Source organism: Petaurus breviceps, unplaced genomic scaffold, assembly GCF_028583685.1.
Source record: "Petaurus breviceps papuanus isolate PSGF00001 unplaced genomic scaffold, PetGlider_PUasm1.0 91133, whole genome shotgun sequence".
Taxonomy (NCBI): Eukaryota; Metazoa; Chordata; class Mammalia; order Diprotodontia; family Petauridae; genus Petaurus; species Petaurus breviceps.
The window spans coordinates 71,822,589-71,841,248 of NW_027187419.1; the positions used below are offsets into that span (position 1 = coordinate 71,822,589).

Genomic DNA, 18,660 nt, shown 5'->3' on the forward strand with positions numbered 1-18,660 from the left:
CTTCCTTCCTTCCTTCCTTCCTTCCTTCCTTCCTTCCTTCCTTCCTTCCTTCCTTCTTTCTTTCTCTCTCTTCCTTCATTTCTTTCTTTTTCTTTCTTCTCTCTCTTTGTCTCTCCTCTCTCTTCCTCTCCCTCTCTCTTCTTTCACTTAAGTGAAACCATATCTTCCATTTAAATTTTAAAAAGAATTCACAATAAATTGATATCAATTCAAAGTTGGGACTTTTGGCTACTTGTCATGTGATTTGAAAAAAAACTCAATTCTCAATGACAATAAGGAAGGCTGAATAACCCTAGTAATATTAAACAGAGGCTCTAAGGCAGAAATTACTTCAACTAGGGAAGCAAGAATGCATAATAAGAAATTCTACCTTTTCACCTAAGAACTCAGTGTTTTCATGAGATATTATCTCATTTTATTTTCACCGATTCCCTAAGGAAGTAAGGAGTTACATTACTTTTTTTTTTGGAACAAGGATTATTTGTGATTTGAATTGTACCCTTCATTTTTGTTTTGTTTCCGTGAGGAATGGTGAATGAATGAGTGATTTCCGTCAGGGCAAATGGGAAAAAAGGGTCATAGGATCTTAAAGTGATCAATCAGTCCTTATTCACTATCTCACTTTGCAGAAAGGCAAGGGAAGTGATGATTGAAACTGAATTTCAATCCCAAAGTTATAAAGTAGCAGTTAAAATTAGGATTTTCTACCCCTGGGCTGCCTCCCTCTAGCAGAACACAGTAAGTTTTGCCACTTCCCTGTCAGGGGAAGTAGGTAGGGTTTAGTCATCATAGAAAGTTTTAAATAGTTTTTATCTTCAGAAGTTAAGTGCTCCATCCACAGGTTAACCTTTAGAAAACAGACTGAATTACTAAGTAAAAAAGCTGCATAATATGTATTTAATCATCATAATAAATGACTAGTTCGCAAATTTTATTTCTATTATAATTCTAATTTTGGCAAGGAAGGTATAAATATTTAAGAACCTAGAAAGCTTACTGCTGTTTTAAACAAATAAAAAGCTTATGAGACTCAATCTGACATAGGATTTAAAGAAATTGGAAGCCTTCACTAATACAACAAAGAAACCCATTTACTACAAAATCTTCAGTATCTTTTTCCTTCTTTAATCGTAAGGGTTAAACTTAGATTTCTTGTATATACTCTTATTATTAAAAAATTGGTTTGTAAAAGGGAAGATGCTGAAAACACATTTCATGAAAATCTTAGGAATCTCTGCATTCTACCTCATAGGAATTCCTACAGTACCCAAGACAATGCTAGCATATCGCAGGCACTGAGTAAATAATTTAACTGAAGCACTCTGCTCTAATATGTATATTATGTAATATATTTTTTGAATAAAAAGATCCCTTTGATGTCATGCATTTCCCAGCAGAAGGCTGTGATTCTGATGAGCTAGGGTCATCCTTTACCTTGAGGTGGTATTCCTTAAGAGAAGGAGGGATATAAAGTTGTGCCTTCTGATGATCTGTTAGCATATCATTTTCCCCCTCTCCCCTCTCTTTTCTTTAACCACAATGATAAATATTAGCAGTAAAACTGAACAAAAGCATAGTTTGTGTCAAACTGTGATTACTTTAGCTCAATCCAAAAAAACATCTAAGTTGAAATTTTTTTCTAGCTCCTTTTCTTAAAAAAAAAAAATTCCCAATTACATTTTAATCTGGTTAGGGCTGCACTTGGGAATTTCCCTTGATGTCATCCACATGGCTAGTAAGTGGCAAAGCCAGAGCTCAAACTTAGCTATTGAGATTCCAAGTTCAGTTCTTTAAAGATCAAGGACAACTTGTGTAAAGGAATAGATGTAAGACACACTATTAAGCCATGTCTATTAGGGAAAGGAAGTGAACCAGTCACAAGATGAAAATGAGAGCTATCAGAGAGATTAAGTAGTACACTGGTATCTCAGATACTAAAAAGTGCAAGTGCTGAATCAAATTGAGAAGTTACTTTATAGAAGATTTATTATAAAATGGACAAGAATGGAATAGGATGTGAAGTGTGAAGAAATTACCATCTGCCTCAGCAGAGGAAGCTGATGAAATTATAATCCATCAAAGTACCAAAATTAATACCAAGTGGATTATAAGAAAGCCTTAAATATTTTATAGCCTATATACTGTGCTGGAATTCCAATTTTCCTTCAAGTCCCAGCCTCAAATGCCCCATCTTCGACGAAGCTTTTTTTGAGTCAACCAAAGCTAAAAGTGATCTCTTCCCTACTCTGAATTCTTATGTGCTCTCTCTGGCCGGTCAGAGGCACGTATCATATTCTTTATTCATTTATAGCTAATTGTGTATAAATAGTGTCTTCCCTATTAGCTTAAAACATATCAGAAGGGAGACCAAGTTTCATTTATCTTTGTATTTCCATTTAGTACTTACTACTGAATTTTGAATTGCATGGAATTATGAGAGAAGTCGTAGATTTTCAGTTTATGTTGCAGCTGTGATAACCCCATCAACTTGGTGGCAGAGGGTCCCTGAGGCCCAAGGATACTGAATAGGGCAAGCAAAGTCAAAATTATAAAAATAAAGACCACTCTTCCTTCTGCCTCCTTCTACCATCTCTGGTATGGTGGGTGGATGCGCATGTGAAAGACTGAAGATATGAGCAACTGTTGTTTAGAATGGTGGAAAGAGAACCTATATTGGTGAAATATGGAAGTATGGAAGAAATATAGATTATGTAAGAATTAGAAGAAGTAAATGACTTCTGTGATAAAATACTATCCAAGCTGGTTAAATGCCATCTAGGTGGCAATGCTAGCTTTTTTTTTCAGGGAAGATTCAACTTATTTCAATGAAGGCAAAGGGCATAGGTAGATGAAGTGAAAGCTCTACTGAACACAAAAAGATCCATTTTTAGGACCAAAAGCTTTGATGTACAAATTCATTTTTGAGGGAGGGAAGCTATTATTGTTTTGGTCCAGAGCTGTGATTCCATGGGTATAGAGACCTCCCTGGGCAACTGTTTTACAGCTGTCCTAAGAGTTACTTGGGATATTAAATGGTTGGGCAGCTTTCCCAGGCTCACACAAGTCAATTATTTGTCATAAGTGGGACTTGAAAATCAGGGTCATTCTCATTTCAAAACTGGGCCTCAGTCCATTATGCCACATTGCCTCCTTCTACGGTATGGAAAGCAGCAGAACATAACCTACTTGTGAGAATGTAACCTCCTCGAGGGCAGGACCATTTCATTTTCGTTTTTGTATCCCCCAGAACCCAGCACAATGCCTGGCACAAAGCAGCTACTTAATATTTGCTTGCTGATTAAGTAAAATTAAAATAATACAAACAATGTAAGCTGGGGACGGTGCAGAAATGGATATGGGACATATAAACTCTTCTCACATGACATCTGTTAGGTCCTTGAAAGTCAGAGTTGAGGTGGAAATCTAAAGGAATGTCAAGAACTAAGCCCCTGCTTATTCTCCTGACCTGGCGAGAATCTTTTCAGTCTTTTTGGAGTAGGTCCTAAGAACTGGAGAAGGAAATGGTATGTGACTCTGGCTGAAGTGGGTCCTCCAAGATTTCAGGTCACAATATTCTGTCCTCCCTCTCCCTGCTCCAACATAGATGAGAAAGCCCCTGAAGCTTCAAGTTTTGGATATTCCGTTTGGGACACAGAGAAATCTAAAGGCTTTTTGTATCCTCATAAACTTGGCCCAGGGCCAAAGGCTTCATCATTACTTTATTTAGTTGAGTACCAGTTTATCAGTGTGACAGGATGTTATTAACTGCAAAGAAACAATTGTTTTCATTATTAAAAATATTAATTCTTTAAAGAAGTATCATCCTGCACCTACCTACATGTGATATGTTCCATTCATCAACTCCTAGCTCAGTTTCCTTTAGAAAACAATAAAAAGATGGCATACTACCTGCAGGGTACACAGCATAAGCCCTATCATCCTTACGTGGTTGAGACAAAATGGCATATGAACCAGAGCAGTTGTTCAAGAAACAGATGTTATAAATGCAAAGTAAGATGCAATAATGCAAAAAGAACTAAATCCAAATGCAAAGAGTTTAGGAGCAATTCTGAATGAATAAGTGAATAATTGATAAGACAATAAGACCAAAGAACAAGGAGCTGTTAGCTTAACCCATGCATTATTTTGGAAGAACAACAAAAAGTCATTATGATGGATGGAGCTTTAGTTTACAGCTGGAGGGTCCCAAATTAGGAGCTGTATTTCAGTGAAGAACTACATTTTCATAGCAACAGGAAACTTAGAAATGAGTTGGAATTTCCCAAGTGATAAAAGCAAAAAAGGCATGCAAATCAGCCCAGGGACTGATGTGTTTAACTTTGGGCAAAAATTCCTATGTTTAAGTTTGGTCTGATGTGTAAAAGAGCAGAGACACTTTTTTTAGTCTTTTTTTTTGGGGGGGGGGAAGGCAGGGCAATTGGGATTAAGTGACTTGCCCAAGGTCACACTAGTAAGTATTAAATGTCTGAGGCTGGATTTGAACTCAGGTCCTCCTGACTCCAGGGCCAGTGCTCTATTCACTGTACTACCTAGCTGCTCCCAGAGGTACTTTTTAAAAAGAAGTTCATTTTAAAAACCGATGAGATGTGTAGAAAGAACATAAGACTTTAAGCAGATTCTGCCTTTAAGGAGTATTGAGTCTTGGAAAGTTGCAGATCTGGGAGTAGGACCTGGAAGAAAGGTTTTGTGTGGAAGGGGTTTTCATCCCTATAAATGACTAGTCTTCACCTCAGATGGGACAACTTTGATCTAGGGTCCCATAAGCCAAGACAAGGATAATCTTAGGAAAATCTCTCTGGAACAGTGATACAGAGGAAGTTATAAATGGGAATCAGACAAATTAATGGTTTGAAAACAAGACAAATAAGTTCATACTACTACTAACAGCTATTTATAGAGAGCATTTTAATGTTTGTAAAGTGCTTTACATAGGCTATCTCATTTGTTCCCTTCAACAATCCTGTTAAATAGGCGCTACTATCATCCCCAACTTAAACTAAGGAAACTGAGGCTGAAAAGTTAAGTGACTTGCCCAGGGTCACACAGCTAGTAAGTGTCTGAGGCAGAATATGAACTCAGGTCTTCCAGATTTCAAGTTCAGCTCTCCATCTACTATAGCTGCCTATAGGCTAACTGTTAACATTGTAGGGAAAAGCACCATCTAGAAATTAAGAAAGATATATTCTAGGTCTCTAGTCTAAAATAACATCTGGGATGAAGGAATGATGGCATGTATACCTCAGGTAGGCTAACTGGTTTCTATTTGACTTGGATCAGCATACAGCATTATGCCTTGCATAGAAGAGCTTAATAGATGTCTTTTGTACCAAACTGAATAAGGTAAGCCACCTACAAGGTGGAGTCCTGATGACCCACTGTGCCCCTCCACTAGGGAGGGACAGAAAGTCCCGATCTGAGCTCTATTGTCCCTTTATCCTGAGCTTGGATTCTTTCCTACTGTGGCTGTGACATGTGATGGTAGTCAGGCATTGGAAAGGAACACAGGATGCCACATCTGGGATGCTGATATTGATGATGAGGATGCACTTGGGTGCAGTACTTAGGTTTTATAAAGTGCTTTATATCCCATATCATTTATTCCTTATAACAGCCTTGCGAAATAAGTCTCATTATCCCCTTCTTGAAGGTCAGGAACCTGAGGCTCACTCAGGTTAAGTGATTTGACCAAGATCATGCAGCCTGTAAATGAAAGAGCTGAGACTCAACTTTAGGTCTTCTAACTGATTTCTCCACTCTACCACACTCCGTCCTTATACCTTAAGCCCTAAATCCTTCTCTCTGGCCTGTACCTAGTTTATTTCTTTTCATTAACAGTCAAATACACTTTCTATTTCTAATAGAATGAACCAGGAAATGATAAATGGAGTGTTTTAAATCTTTTACTCTTTGAGCCTAGCTCTCCCTATATGACTGGGGGGTTGGGAAGGCAGCACTCATTCATGGGCCAATCCCAATCTTACTCAGTACAGAAGTTTCAACCTCATCCACTTTTCCAGTCTGGGCTGGTTAGATCCTTTCTGGGCAGCTTGTGGCCGGCCCTCTTCTCCTGGGGGTGGACTTAGAATGGACATCCTATTAGCTTTAATCCTATTTTGGCTCAGAACCCCCAAACTCAAGGCATCTATCCCCCAGCCTCAGGATCCTCCAGCAACAGGGATTTACAGGTGTGTGCCACCACACCTAGCTTTCAAGTTTTTCAAGGACAATTCTCAAGCATAAGGCACTCCATATTAGGAAACACAAATTATGTATAGGAATGTCATGACCTACATAAAGATAAGATACTTAAAAAGAACATTTTTTAGAAGTCCAATGTCTTCTAAACAAAACAAAAAATTCTTTACTGAGATGTCCAGCAGTTTTGCTGATTTCAGAAGAAAATGAAAACATTTAATTTATAAATTGTCTCTAGTCATCTATGTTTTTCAAAGCTGTTATTACACAGGTTTTTCCCGCCTTTAAAAAAAAAACACAACAAAAAACATCTGGCATTGAGACATTGACTTATTCCATATGTGCCACAGTCTGCAAATCAATCTATAGTCTTGAAAAACACAACCCCCAAAGCTTTTTTTCTGCAGTTAGAAGCAAATAATCCTCCTCACCTTTCTATACACTCCTTCACCACAGCGAAATTTCCATCGCCTATTGTTCTCCCGACTTTATATCTTTCCGCTATTGTGGCTGGAACCTGGAAGCCTTCGTCCAACACTTCTGAAAGAATCATTAGTACATTTTTATTGGTAGGAAAGGAAACCCAGATGTGGCCCAGAACAGGCAGTTAGGACAAGCATCAGAGGCTGGAACCTATTCAGAACCAGCATCTCACAGACTGTATGGTGAAGCCCTACTGCTGACATTGTATATACTCAACAGGTTTTACTAAGACAAATGTTAAAATAAAAGGAAACGTATGGGTTCCAGTCTTTGCTACGTTATTTTAAAATGCACTCTCAAAAAAGGAGGCAGTTCAGAAGATCTTTTACCATATCTGCTAGTCCCCAGTGTGCAGGAGCTGGCTTACTAAGATACCTGTGAGGAGAAAGTGGAAGCTTTCATTGGACTTGGGCCTGGCTTGTCACTGAATACACAAAAGAGATGGTCACTATTCTGGCATTTACTCTACTACTTTCTGAAATTGAGACAGACAGAAAATGTACTGATCCCCTCTATCACCCCCGCTTAGTATCAATAAGCAGGTTTTAAACAAATGTTCCTAATAACATTACCTTTACCGTCAACCTGCAAAGCAGATGTTCAGGTAAAATAGCAGTATCTGTTATGCTTGGGAACAGAAGAGCTCTGTAGCTTCAAATATTTTAGTGACTATTAATGTACTATTTTCTTTTTGGTCTGAAAAGGCATATGGAATAATAGTTTACAAATGCCTAATAATATTTTAAACTTAAAGGCCATAAACTTAAACCATGTTTAGATCATATAAATGGCACTGCGTAACCTCTAACATCCTTGAATGTAAAAATCCTTTTAAAGGTATGGCTCTTGAATTCATACTCTTGAAAGTCACGCATCTTGGGTTCCAGCTTTGCAACCCTTTAAGACTGTCCATGGGATCCAAAGCTTTGATTGTGCACAATTTCCATACAAAAGTGAGATGGGCTTATTGGTTGGGACCCAAATATGTTCTTCTTATGTGCTTTGATCATTTTACTGAAGCTAAAATGACTTTTTAGGGTAATAACAGAGGCAGGGGAAGGTTCTGTGCCTCCCTCCCTCCCAGCTAGTGACATTTGTGTTGAGTTTTGTTTTGTTGCTGTTGGAGGGATCTGGAGATGGGAACTCATAAACATCAGATGTCTTCTCAAGACTTCCCCGTTCCAATTTTGCTACCCTGCTAAAAAAAAGCCTCTGAGAATGGCCTTTGTAATCACAATTCTGGGGTCCATGAAAATCTTGAGAGCACTGGGAAATACAGAGCTGATGCTACTGCTTTCTAGCCTCCTCTGTGTAGATGGTACTGACTGACTTACCCTCTGAACCGTCTCTATGCTAAGGAATCAGTTCGGAGGCTGGCGCTCCTTGCTTCCCCCATAGCCCTACAGATGCTACAGTTCTGCACCTGAAGTGACTCAAAGGTGACAAACCTAAAGGACTCTGGGTTGGTTTTAGATTTGATCAGTGAATTCCCACCTACCGTATTTCCCCGATAATAAGACCTATCCCGAAAATAAGCCCTCCCCTTACTGTGTAAGATTCCTCTAAAATAAGCCCTCCCCCCAAAATAAGCCCTATTGAGATTGCTACTGTAGTGAAGGTGATCCCCTGCGCTACACGCTACATTACGGTACCCTCTGTATGCACCGTAACCCCAACCGTGAAACGCACGCCACGCTCCGAGCTGCATCCAATCAGAGCTGCAGCAGTGAGCGCGTCATCCTGTTCTTCCCCAGTGATTTGCTTGTAATCACTGTAATTACAAATTGCTTGTAATCACCAAATTGCTGTCAATGTTCATTAAAATAAGCCCTCCCCTGAAAATAAGCCCTCTGGTGTTTTTCTGTCCAAAAATTTTAATAAGACAGTGTCTTATTATTGAGGAAACACAGTACTTAAGGGTGGGTGGGAGCAGGATTGTTGGGTTTGTCCCAGGTTTCTACAGTTTACAAACTTGTAGAATAGTGTCAGGTCTTTTTGTTTGTTGGTTTGTTTTTTGCTTTTTGGAGGGCAATTAAGGTTAAGTGACTTGCCCAAGGTCACATGGCTAGGTTTTGTATGTGTGTGTGTGTTAAGTATCTGAGGCTGGATTTGAGCTCAGGTCCTCCTGACCCCAGGGCTGGTGCTGTATTCACTGCACTACCTAGCCGCCCCTAGTCTCAAGTCTTTAGATAGACCATTCCTCAATTTACCTCTCATGCTAGAATTTCCTCATTTCCTCCCTAAGTTTCCCTCTATACATCATGGCAGAAAATGAAATAGAGTATGAGGTAGATATTCTGGACCTGGAGCTTCTGGCAGAAAAAGAAGACCCAAGGGAAATGAAATGTTCTTTTCTGGGACATTCACCCCACAGGATTTCTTTTGAGCTCTTTGTGTTTAGCATGATCTATAAATTATATGTTTAGGTCTTTTTTATAAATTTTAGCCACTGAGACTCACTTTTACTATGTACAATAACGAAAAGTATAAATTGATTACTTTTGGTTAATTGAATAATTGTAAATGAACCAAGAAAACTTGTCACTCAACAGCAATATCATCATCATATCAAGATGGTAATATTTTAGACTGAATCTACAATTTCATTGCCATAGGGACTTCCTACAAGAGTGAGAAAACTCACTTTTGCAATGCAGACCACCTGCTCTGCCTCCTCTTTTTTTTTTTTTTTGCTTTTTTTTGGAGGGGGGAGGACAGGGCAATTGGGGTTAAGTTACTTGCCCAAGGTCACTTGGCTAGTAAGTATTAAGTGTCTGAGGTCTGATTTGAACTTAGGTCCTCCTGACTCCAGGGCCAGTTCACTGCATCACGTAGCTGCCCCTTTTAAATTCTTCTTCTTCTTTTTTTTTTTTTTTTAGCTTTTCCTCTTCAGTTTTTATAGAGCTTCCTGGGACACTTACAGATTAAGAGAATTGTGGGGGGCCTTGAGGCTAAATGACTTGCCCTGGGTCAATGTGGTCTCTATGTGTTAGAAACAGTCTTTGAAATTCTTATGATAATCTTATAGCAATGATATTACGGTCATCCACATGTAATGTATTTTATACTGCTTTTATTTTATTCACATCTGTCTTTTATATGGACAGTCTCTCTGTTAATTCATTTAGAGGGTTGTGAGTTGAGGTTACAACTTTTATCTTCTGAATCTTAGGTCTAGTGGTCTTCACACCATAGCATGAGGAAATTCTACAGTAGGACAAATAATATTTTGTGAAACTATTAATCATCCTCTAATTTGCCTTTTCCTTTGTGGGTGAATCTAGCCCTAATGTGAAAATCAGTGTATTCTTAAACTTTTCTAATGGCTAAAATCTTAAACATATTCAAAGTGAATGTAGATTTGGAAAGTTCAAAGGTACAAACTGAATTGCAGATCATCTTTATTTTACTTCCCAGCAGAAGTAATACTTATCCTTTCCTTGTCTGGGATACTTTTATTATAGTCTTACAATTCTCTGGTGAGCAGGAAGAATAATAGTCTCCTAATATAAAGTGAATGCAATCTGTCCTTGATAAAGGCTGAACCTTCTGCCTGAGCATTAAGTTAAAATACATGCTTCACCTTCTCCAGGTCCATCATTTTCATCCATGGAGCTGCATACTTTGGTGGATGCTAGTGAGGTAGAGGAGCCGCCATGTTGAGAGCTCTGGAAGTGAACAGAAAAAGAGGATAAAGCACACACTCCACAACTGATAAGGGGGCCCCTGGGTCTCCAAGTGCCAGCACTGGGCAGAAATCTCAGGAGAAAGTTACAGTCCCCATGGAGGACTACTTCCGAAAAGGGATTTCCTAGCTGGCTTATCAAGTATTATCTCTCTCTCCCTACCATGCTAGAATTCAGCTGGTGCACTAATTATTGTAGATTTTGGATATCCTATGACTCTTCCTCCCCTCATCAAAAGCCTACTTGTGCTTACACAATTCAATTCTCCCATTTTGTGTCTCCATATTGTAATCTTCCAAGAAATGGAACTGTTTCAAGCACCACTTGGTGCAAATATGGAAGTTTTTTCAGTGAAGAAGCTTGTAATACCTCCCTAACCATGGAATGCTGATTCTTTAAATGATGCTTTTATGAGGTATCTCTCCTTAGATGCTTGTGAAAGGGTTATGGGTGTGATTATTTTTACTTCACAAAGACCCAGATAAGGAGCAGGTTAATAGTTTGTGAAAAATCCCAAAGAATATCAAGAGTGTACGATCAGAGACCTAGATCTGGTGGGCCCATTCAAGTACCTTTGCTATGTTTTGACCTAGGAATAGTCTCCATGAAAATAAACATGGCAAAAACTTACTACACTCAAGAGTCTCTAAGACCAGTACTAAATGTTTTATAGTGAAAGAGACTATTGGGCAGCATTTTCATGATGGACAGTTTCCATTTTTGGAATATGTCCTTTAAGAAAACAATTTGCAAATTCTCTTTATGCTATTTCTAAAACAGTGTACACAGCTTGCCCTAAATGATCTCCCTTCTGTTTCCCCTGGGTTTCTCCATGTAGCCACTTAGTTTTGCTGATGGGAACAGAAGGTGGTGAGTGGGAGGAATTGGCTCATGGTGTTGACTGACTATAGTGCAGAGTGAAAGGAGAAAGAATCTGTCACTCAAGTGACAAGGGGACAGCCAGGGAGAAAGCAAAACTGACCTTTCTCTTCCCATATTCTCCTGTCATCCCATTTTGTACCAAAATGGAAGGAGGAACTGGGATGGGAAGGATGAAGAGGAATGCTAGTTGTCCTTAGTTGTATTATACCTAAGAGTGCCTTATTCATGAGCCAAGGACGAGTCTTCAGAGGTTTTATATTTTGTGAAATGCTGAGGGAATAACGGACTGCTAGCTGAACTGGGTCAGGGGTTTCTCTTAATGTTGAAGGGCAAATCAGATACAGGCCAATTCAACATAGCTGGCAGCAAACCCTCTGTAGACAAAACCTGAATTGGTACCAACAAGGCATTCTCCTCTGTGTAAGGTATTCTAGCACTTTCCCAGTTGATTTGTTATAGCACTGAACTCCACATAGTTTGGGGTATGTGCTTTCTTCCATATATGAAGTAATTCATGATCAGCAGGGAGCTTGGTGAGTCGTTTTTTCCATTGGTGGGGATGGTCTCCTACTAATCTGTCCTTCATTTCCCTTTGTGATCAATAGCACACGGTCCCAAGATGACTGGGGATGCAAGCCTGTGGTCTCTAAACAAGAGGTTCTCAGTGTGATATTACCTCCATTTTCACTATTGACTCTGTAAAAGACACTGGAGAAATTTAAATCAAGCTCTAGTCTTTCTTATAGATACTCATTTTTTGTTAATGCTTTTCTAGTTGAAATATGAAATCCAACTGAAAATAATAAACAACATTACCACATTTTGGGGATCTGTTTTGCAGAACCCTGAGAGTTCTTATTCCTTATGGCATCCCTTTTGGTATAGACAGAATTGTGATCCAAGCAGAAAAGCACCAACTACATGGCTAAACATTTAGACATTGTCTTTTGAACTTTCAGGTCCTTGAGTTTTCTCTAGCAGCTTCACAAATGTGTTTAGCAAAGCTGACACACTGTGGTACGAGGTGACAGGTAGAGTCTTGTTATGCAATGTTTTCAATTTTAGAATATAAAAACATTTTGGAAAATGAGCACCTGTATCAGCAAAGGTATAACATATATTCTCAGCAAAGATTTCTCAAAGTCAGGCACTAATAAATTCTAAAAGTATGTTTTTCTAACAACACAGAGAAAAAATTTACTTATTAATTGATGGGAATTCCATTTCCAAAATTATCATCATATATCTGTCGAGTGCATCATGGACCTCACATAGATCTCAATACATTTTCTGTATCCTGTATTCTAGTCCCCAGGTTTTGTGAATCCTGGTGAAATAACAGAATTTATAAATGTTCACTTAAATATGTAATTAAGTGATTTTGAGTCAGATAACTTCATAAAAACTTAATTTCAAGTCATTGCAAATGTCATTCTGGAGAATTATATCAGGAGAATGATGGTTTTTAAAGGAAAAGTAAAGCATTGCAAATAGTGCCCTTTGCCACCTAAAATTCTGGGACATTTAGAAAACACAGTGAATAGAGCATTAGATTTGGAATCACGAAGATCTGAATTCAAGTCCTGCTTTATGCATTTGCTAACTATATTGCCCTAGGAAAGTCACATCACACCTCAGCCTCAGTTTCCTTATCTGTAAGATAAGAATAATAACAACAATAACAAAGGGTTGCTGAGATAATACATGTAAAGTACTTTGAAAACATAAAGGACTATATAAATGTCAGCTATTATTATTATTCTAATTTTCTTTATTTTTCTCTCTAAAAACCAGTATACTAAGTTTCTTTAAGTTACTATGGTTCTTTTGATAGGCGCCACATTATTGAGCATTATCTTCTCAAAACGATTTCTTTTTAAAATATTTGAGTTTTTACAGGGCTAGAATATCATTCAAAAGAGTTTAGGAATATGAATTAATAATAACTAGCATCAGTTATAGTGAATAAATCAGTTATTTCTTTGGAAATAAGCTACAGAATTTATTAAAACCACAGACTTTTACAGCTAGAAGAAACTAAGATCATCTTGTCTTTTCTACTCACCATTTAACACGTGAAAAAATTTCAGCCCAGAAGATTATTTAGTAAGTGTTCCAAGGTGATACAACTAGTGACTGGCACACCCAGAACTTGAACCCAAATTTTCTGTTAACCCATATATAGTCATTACACCATTACTTAAAAAGATCCGTGATTTCATCTGTGGTGATGCTCCATCCCCTGAAACAGAAAATAACCTGTCCATGGAGCTGAGCTGGTATGGCCAAAACCCATTGTGGTGGCCAAGCATTTTTGTAGTGAGCTTCTCTGAACTTGGCTAGGCTGACTTCCAGGCTACAGTCCATTGGCAGGCCCATACTTGAGTCCTTTCTGATTTATTAAGAATTCTTGGCATAACTATTGAGGAGCTAGGGTCTCCTACAGCTCATGGCAAAGTATCAGTGTTGAACTTTTGTAGTAGACATGGAAGGTTAAAATATCTATATCTAGACACATTCATGCAAATTCTTGGAATTTCAGTTGTACTTGAATTATCTGGGACTTAAGATTAAGGATAAACCACCACAGAATGTGTATGCTTAGCAAAGCTTTGTCTTTATCTCAACTACCTTGCTGCAACTGAAGTAGGTGTACAATACAATGCAGCACCATTAAACTGTGATGGGGGAAGATCTTATAAGATCAAGATGTTTTCAACCTGTGGAATTTAATGCAATTAGCTGCTTTAAGAGATGTTGTGACATTTGAAATGTCATCACTTCCTAGAAGATTTAATATCGACCATTTGTACAGGTTGCTAGCACCTGGATGTCTTTATGGCGCACCTTCAAAAAAGTATTTGCTTAAGAAAGATTGCTTCAGTAGAGCTATTTAGTTCAGGTTCACATAACAGATGGCTAACACATCACACTTCTCCACGAGGTAAATGGAAATGCTGACACAATCGTTCTAACCACATTTTACCCAGATTCCTTAAGTAAACCATACGGTCAAGAATCAAGAATTTAAAAACAGAGACAGATGGGCAAATTCTGTCACTGCCACTCAGTTGGGGGTCCACACAGCAGGAAGTGAAGATATGGACATGATACAATTCATTTAATCAAGGTAGAATGCCAAAGTACTCAGTTTGGCTGGATAATTAATTATATCACTTTTACCTTACTTTGTGTTCTCTATGTTGAATATACTAATTGCTCTTTTTGGACTGTTATTGATTTGGAGATCTAGAAAGCAAACTAAAACATTTCTAATGTCTGGATCAATGTTACAATGGAAAGACAACTGGCAAGCATTTCCTAGTCTGTCAAAAATTTTGTTTGGTGTACTAGAGTCCAGAGAGTATTAGAATGTATGTTTAGTATCTTGCTATTATGTAGGGAGATGAATGACTAATAAGTAATAAAATCTAGACAGGAACATAGATAGTTTAGGGATCTTAAATAGAACATCCAATTTAAAATATTTAAGTGTAAGTATTGGCTCATTACACCAAATGAACACAGGATTCTAAGAAATTGGAATTGGGACATCTAAAATATTATACTTGAAAGCACATACATATTATTATTTGAGTTAGAGAAACATCAGAGCAGCTTTGTAAGAGGTATATATAGCCTTAAAAATCTGGCATCCCTGGTAAATATCAGGATGGCAAGCAGTAAAAGCAATGTGTGCTGCCTTGAGATTCACTGGCATCATAAACTTTTGTCACCCAGAATGTGCTATTGACCAGCATGACCACAACTCTGTAGTTCAATAATTGACATTAATGATTTTTATGTTGAGGCACCAAAAGATCCTCAAAGGCCTTCTGAATCATTGGCAGTACTATTTTATACTCAGCAAATGTTTAGTGGCTTTCTTTCTTTTTGGTTGGAGATTAGAGATCCTTTTTTGGAATAGTAGTTTTCTATTAACAGAGACTTTTGATTCACCACACCAACATATTCTCAGTCACTGAATAGTATGTACCGTACAATTTCCTAGTATCCATATAGAAAACATCTTTGTGTTATGTCCTTCTGGTCCATCTGGCCCCTGTAGTTGTAGTTTAATGGGATGCTGATATAAAGTGAAAAGAAAGTATTCCCTCCCTTACTTACCCTTCTAGATTCTGCACTAAGATTAAATTTAACTCTGGTTTAATCAGAGCAACTCTTTTGCACAAGATCTAAGAATTAGAGTTAGAAGGGATCTAAGACATCATCTAGTTCAATCCACTCATTTTATGGATGAAGAAACCAATTCTCAGAGAGGTTAAGTGACTTGCCCTAATTCATACAAGTAGTAAATGGAAGAGGTGGGATTTGAATTCAGGTCACCTGACTCCCAAAGTCAGCCCTCTTTCCATGCTACTGTGCTGTTTTGGAGCAGGTGGACTCCTTCAGTTGCCCATAAGAAAGGGCTCTTTGTTTTTTCCATCATTTTTCAATACTTTAAGAATGAAAGATTTGGAGCAGTGTGGGAACTCCCTCCACCAAAGCAGATCACAGCTGGTCTATGCCTTAGTAGGTCAGCTTCTTGAATTGGTGCAGCTGAAAGAGAGCCATCACTTGATATCCAACCCTTTGGTGAAGAGATTTTTCTGAACTTAGCTAGGTTGATCTGCAAACATATAGTTCATTATTTGTCATGTCCTCAAAGCCTTTCCAGCTTGGTGGCACCTGCCAAAGCTTTCACTCAGCTGACAAAGCCTTTGAGAATCCATTGTCATCTCTATATCATAATGGAGAAGGACTTGCTCTTCTACTCTGAAAGAAAAAGAAAAAAACCCTATATGTGTGTGTTTCTATGTAAGTATGTGTGCACACATGCATGTTTGTATATATGGGGGGGTTATATTTTATCTATCAACTACCATGTATGAATGACTTGAATATCCAGTCTTGTGAATGTGCCAGTCTCATCCTTGATGATGCCCCTTTTCTTGGCTCCGTGACCAAGGCTGAAGACAAGGGTACAGTAACACATGGGAGTGCAACCTTACTATAAAAAGAATAGAAGGAGGGATTTTATCCCCCTCTGTATAAAGGTCCTAAGGAACTTCCACCAATACTGTTCTTGCAATGAATGGGAGAATGGTGTTTTGTCTCTCTGGGGATGGGGTAATTGTCCAAATGGGGGAAGATTACAAAGCTTCAATGGAATTCACCACTACTGAAACATGTCCTACTACAAATCTTCAGGTAACACACAATTGCATACAGATACTTTAAGAAATATGAAAAAGACCTATTGGGACTTTGAAATTTCTGATTTTGGCTTATGGGAAAAGTTCCACAATTCTGTATAAATTTTTAATGAATCAATCTGTACTCTTGTACTTCGTTAGGGAGACTTAGTTAAGCTTATTATGGTAAACTTCATAAGTAAAAATATTCCTATGTGAAAGTGGAACAGCATTTCACAGGATGTCAGATTTCAGTATTTTTCTGAGAATGGGATGGTATGCATGGGAATCATTGAATGTTAGATCTGGAAGGGACCTTGGGAGATTATCTATTTGTCAAATCATAAGATTTTACAGATGAGGGAACTGATGCTTAAAGACATGCAACTAGCTGATGGCAAAACCAGAAGGTCTAGTGTTTGGAGAATTTTTAATTATGGTGTGACTACTGAAGTCCTGAATCCTACGAGGCCATCCTTAACCTCCAGGGAACCTATACTCTCAACAAAAGTACACCAGTGTATGTATATATGATAAAATTATTTTAAGCCATGTTTTGCCAAAGGGAAAATATATTTAAAATAATTTGTTCCTGCAGAAATTTTATATTTAAGAATGATGAAATTAAAGATCAACATTTGGTTCAAAATTTGCAAGAGGAAATTTTTAAAAATGAAAATGGAAATGGGAAATAGAGACCCTCTTCCATTAGGAGAGGATTCTTTCTTGCTTTAATTTACTTAGGTAATTTGCTTTTTTGGCAGGGTATGCTAAAAAGGAAAAATTTGAAGAAAACAGCTCATATCTGCACAAATTACCTCATAGGAAACTATGAACTTGGTACTGAAAGCCTAAAAGTCAGTGAACTCTAATGTAAAGAAAGAATCATGATGCAGCTGTTCTCATTCCAAGCAGGTAGAGACCTAGTTAACATAAGAAATATGTATTCATGGAGAAGCTACCATCTACAAAGAAGGCAAAAAAGAAACTCAATTGTTTCAGGCTCTAACTCTGCCTTTCTCATTAATCTATATAGATCAGGGAGCATTTAAACACTTTTGGTTCTGTTTTGTTTTGCTTTTTTTTTTTGACATGGCAAGTCATACAATTTTGTAAAAGCTACATATGAACATCAGAAAGTATAGAATTTTACCAGAAATAGATGTTCTTACCAAAAGTCAGGATATCTGTTAATTAAGAAACACACATATGCAAAAAAATAAAATGAAGAACATGGGAATGACAGAGCAGTGATAATATTGAAGCAAAGGGAACTAAACATGCCAAAATACATTGCCCTGGTTATCAGCAGAGTAAAAGTCTAACTGACTCTGTATCAACACAAAGTTTATAAAAAAAATAACCCAAATCATTTCATCACTGCATTTATTTTAGCCTAAATTTGCATGCTGAGAGCTACAGATACTTAAAACTAAATACATCTCTTAAAGCAAGTGTTGACTATTTTCTGGACAGGGATGTTGTGAAATTTATAGTTAAGAAGAGAAATTTTTCTTTTGGTGTCTTGAGAGAGAGCTGTTATCCATCAAATCATAAGATGTCAAAGCTGGAAGGAAGCTTGAAGGCCATGTAGGCTAACCCCTACTCGATTATGTATATCTTTCTACAGTCCCCCTGACATGTGGTCATCTGGCCTTTGCTGTAACACTTCCAGTGACGAGGAACTCACTAATTCTCCAGTTCCATTGAGAGAGTATTCTCAGGATAATAAATGAAAAAAAAAACCCAACCCAGAAAAAATATTCATAATCATATGACCTTTGAAACTACTTAAATAAATTTCTAGTTGATCCTACCATTGCTTTGGACATAATTTAAATGGATTATGGTTTAATATGATGAAAACAAAAGTAGATTGCAAACTAAAATAAACTGTAACTTCATGATTAAATTGTTGTCATTCAGTTGTTTCAGGTGTGTCCAACTCTTCATGACCCCGTTTGGCATTTTCTTGGCAAAGATACTGGAGTGGTTTGTCATTTCCTTCTTCAGCTCATTTTACAGATGAGGAAACTGAGGCCAACAGGATTAAGTAACTTGTCTAGGGTTTATTAAGTGTCTGAGGCCAGATTTGAACTCACGAAGATGAGTCTTCCTGATTCCAGACCTGGCACTCTATGCACTGTGCCACCTAGCTGGTCCCATCATTAAAATCACTGCAATAATTAAAATAGATT

At 37.8% G+C, this 18,660-nt stretch overlaps 1 protein-coding gene across 3 annotated transcripts in view; it reads right to left on the bottom strand.

Moving 5' to 3' along the window:
• Positions 1 to 18,660, bottom strand: part of DCLK1 (doublecortin like kinase 1) — a 435,938-nt gene that overhangs the window by 76,197 nt on the left and 341,081 nt on the right. For all 3 annotated transcript variants that reach the window (XM_069080369.1, XM_069080368.1, XM_069080370.1), the window contains 2 exons: positions 10,283 to 10,367; positions 6,648 to 6,756 (listed from right to left, as the gene is read on the bottom strand). In XM_069080369.1, coding sequence (XP_068936470.1) covers positions 6,648 to 6,756; positions 10,283 to 10,367 — 194 coding nt within the window. The remainder of the gene's footprint in view (positions 1 to 6,647; positions 6,757 to 10,282; positions 10,368 to 18,660) is intronic.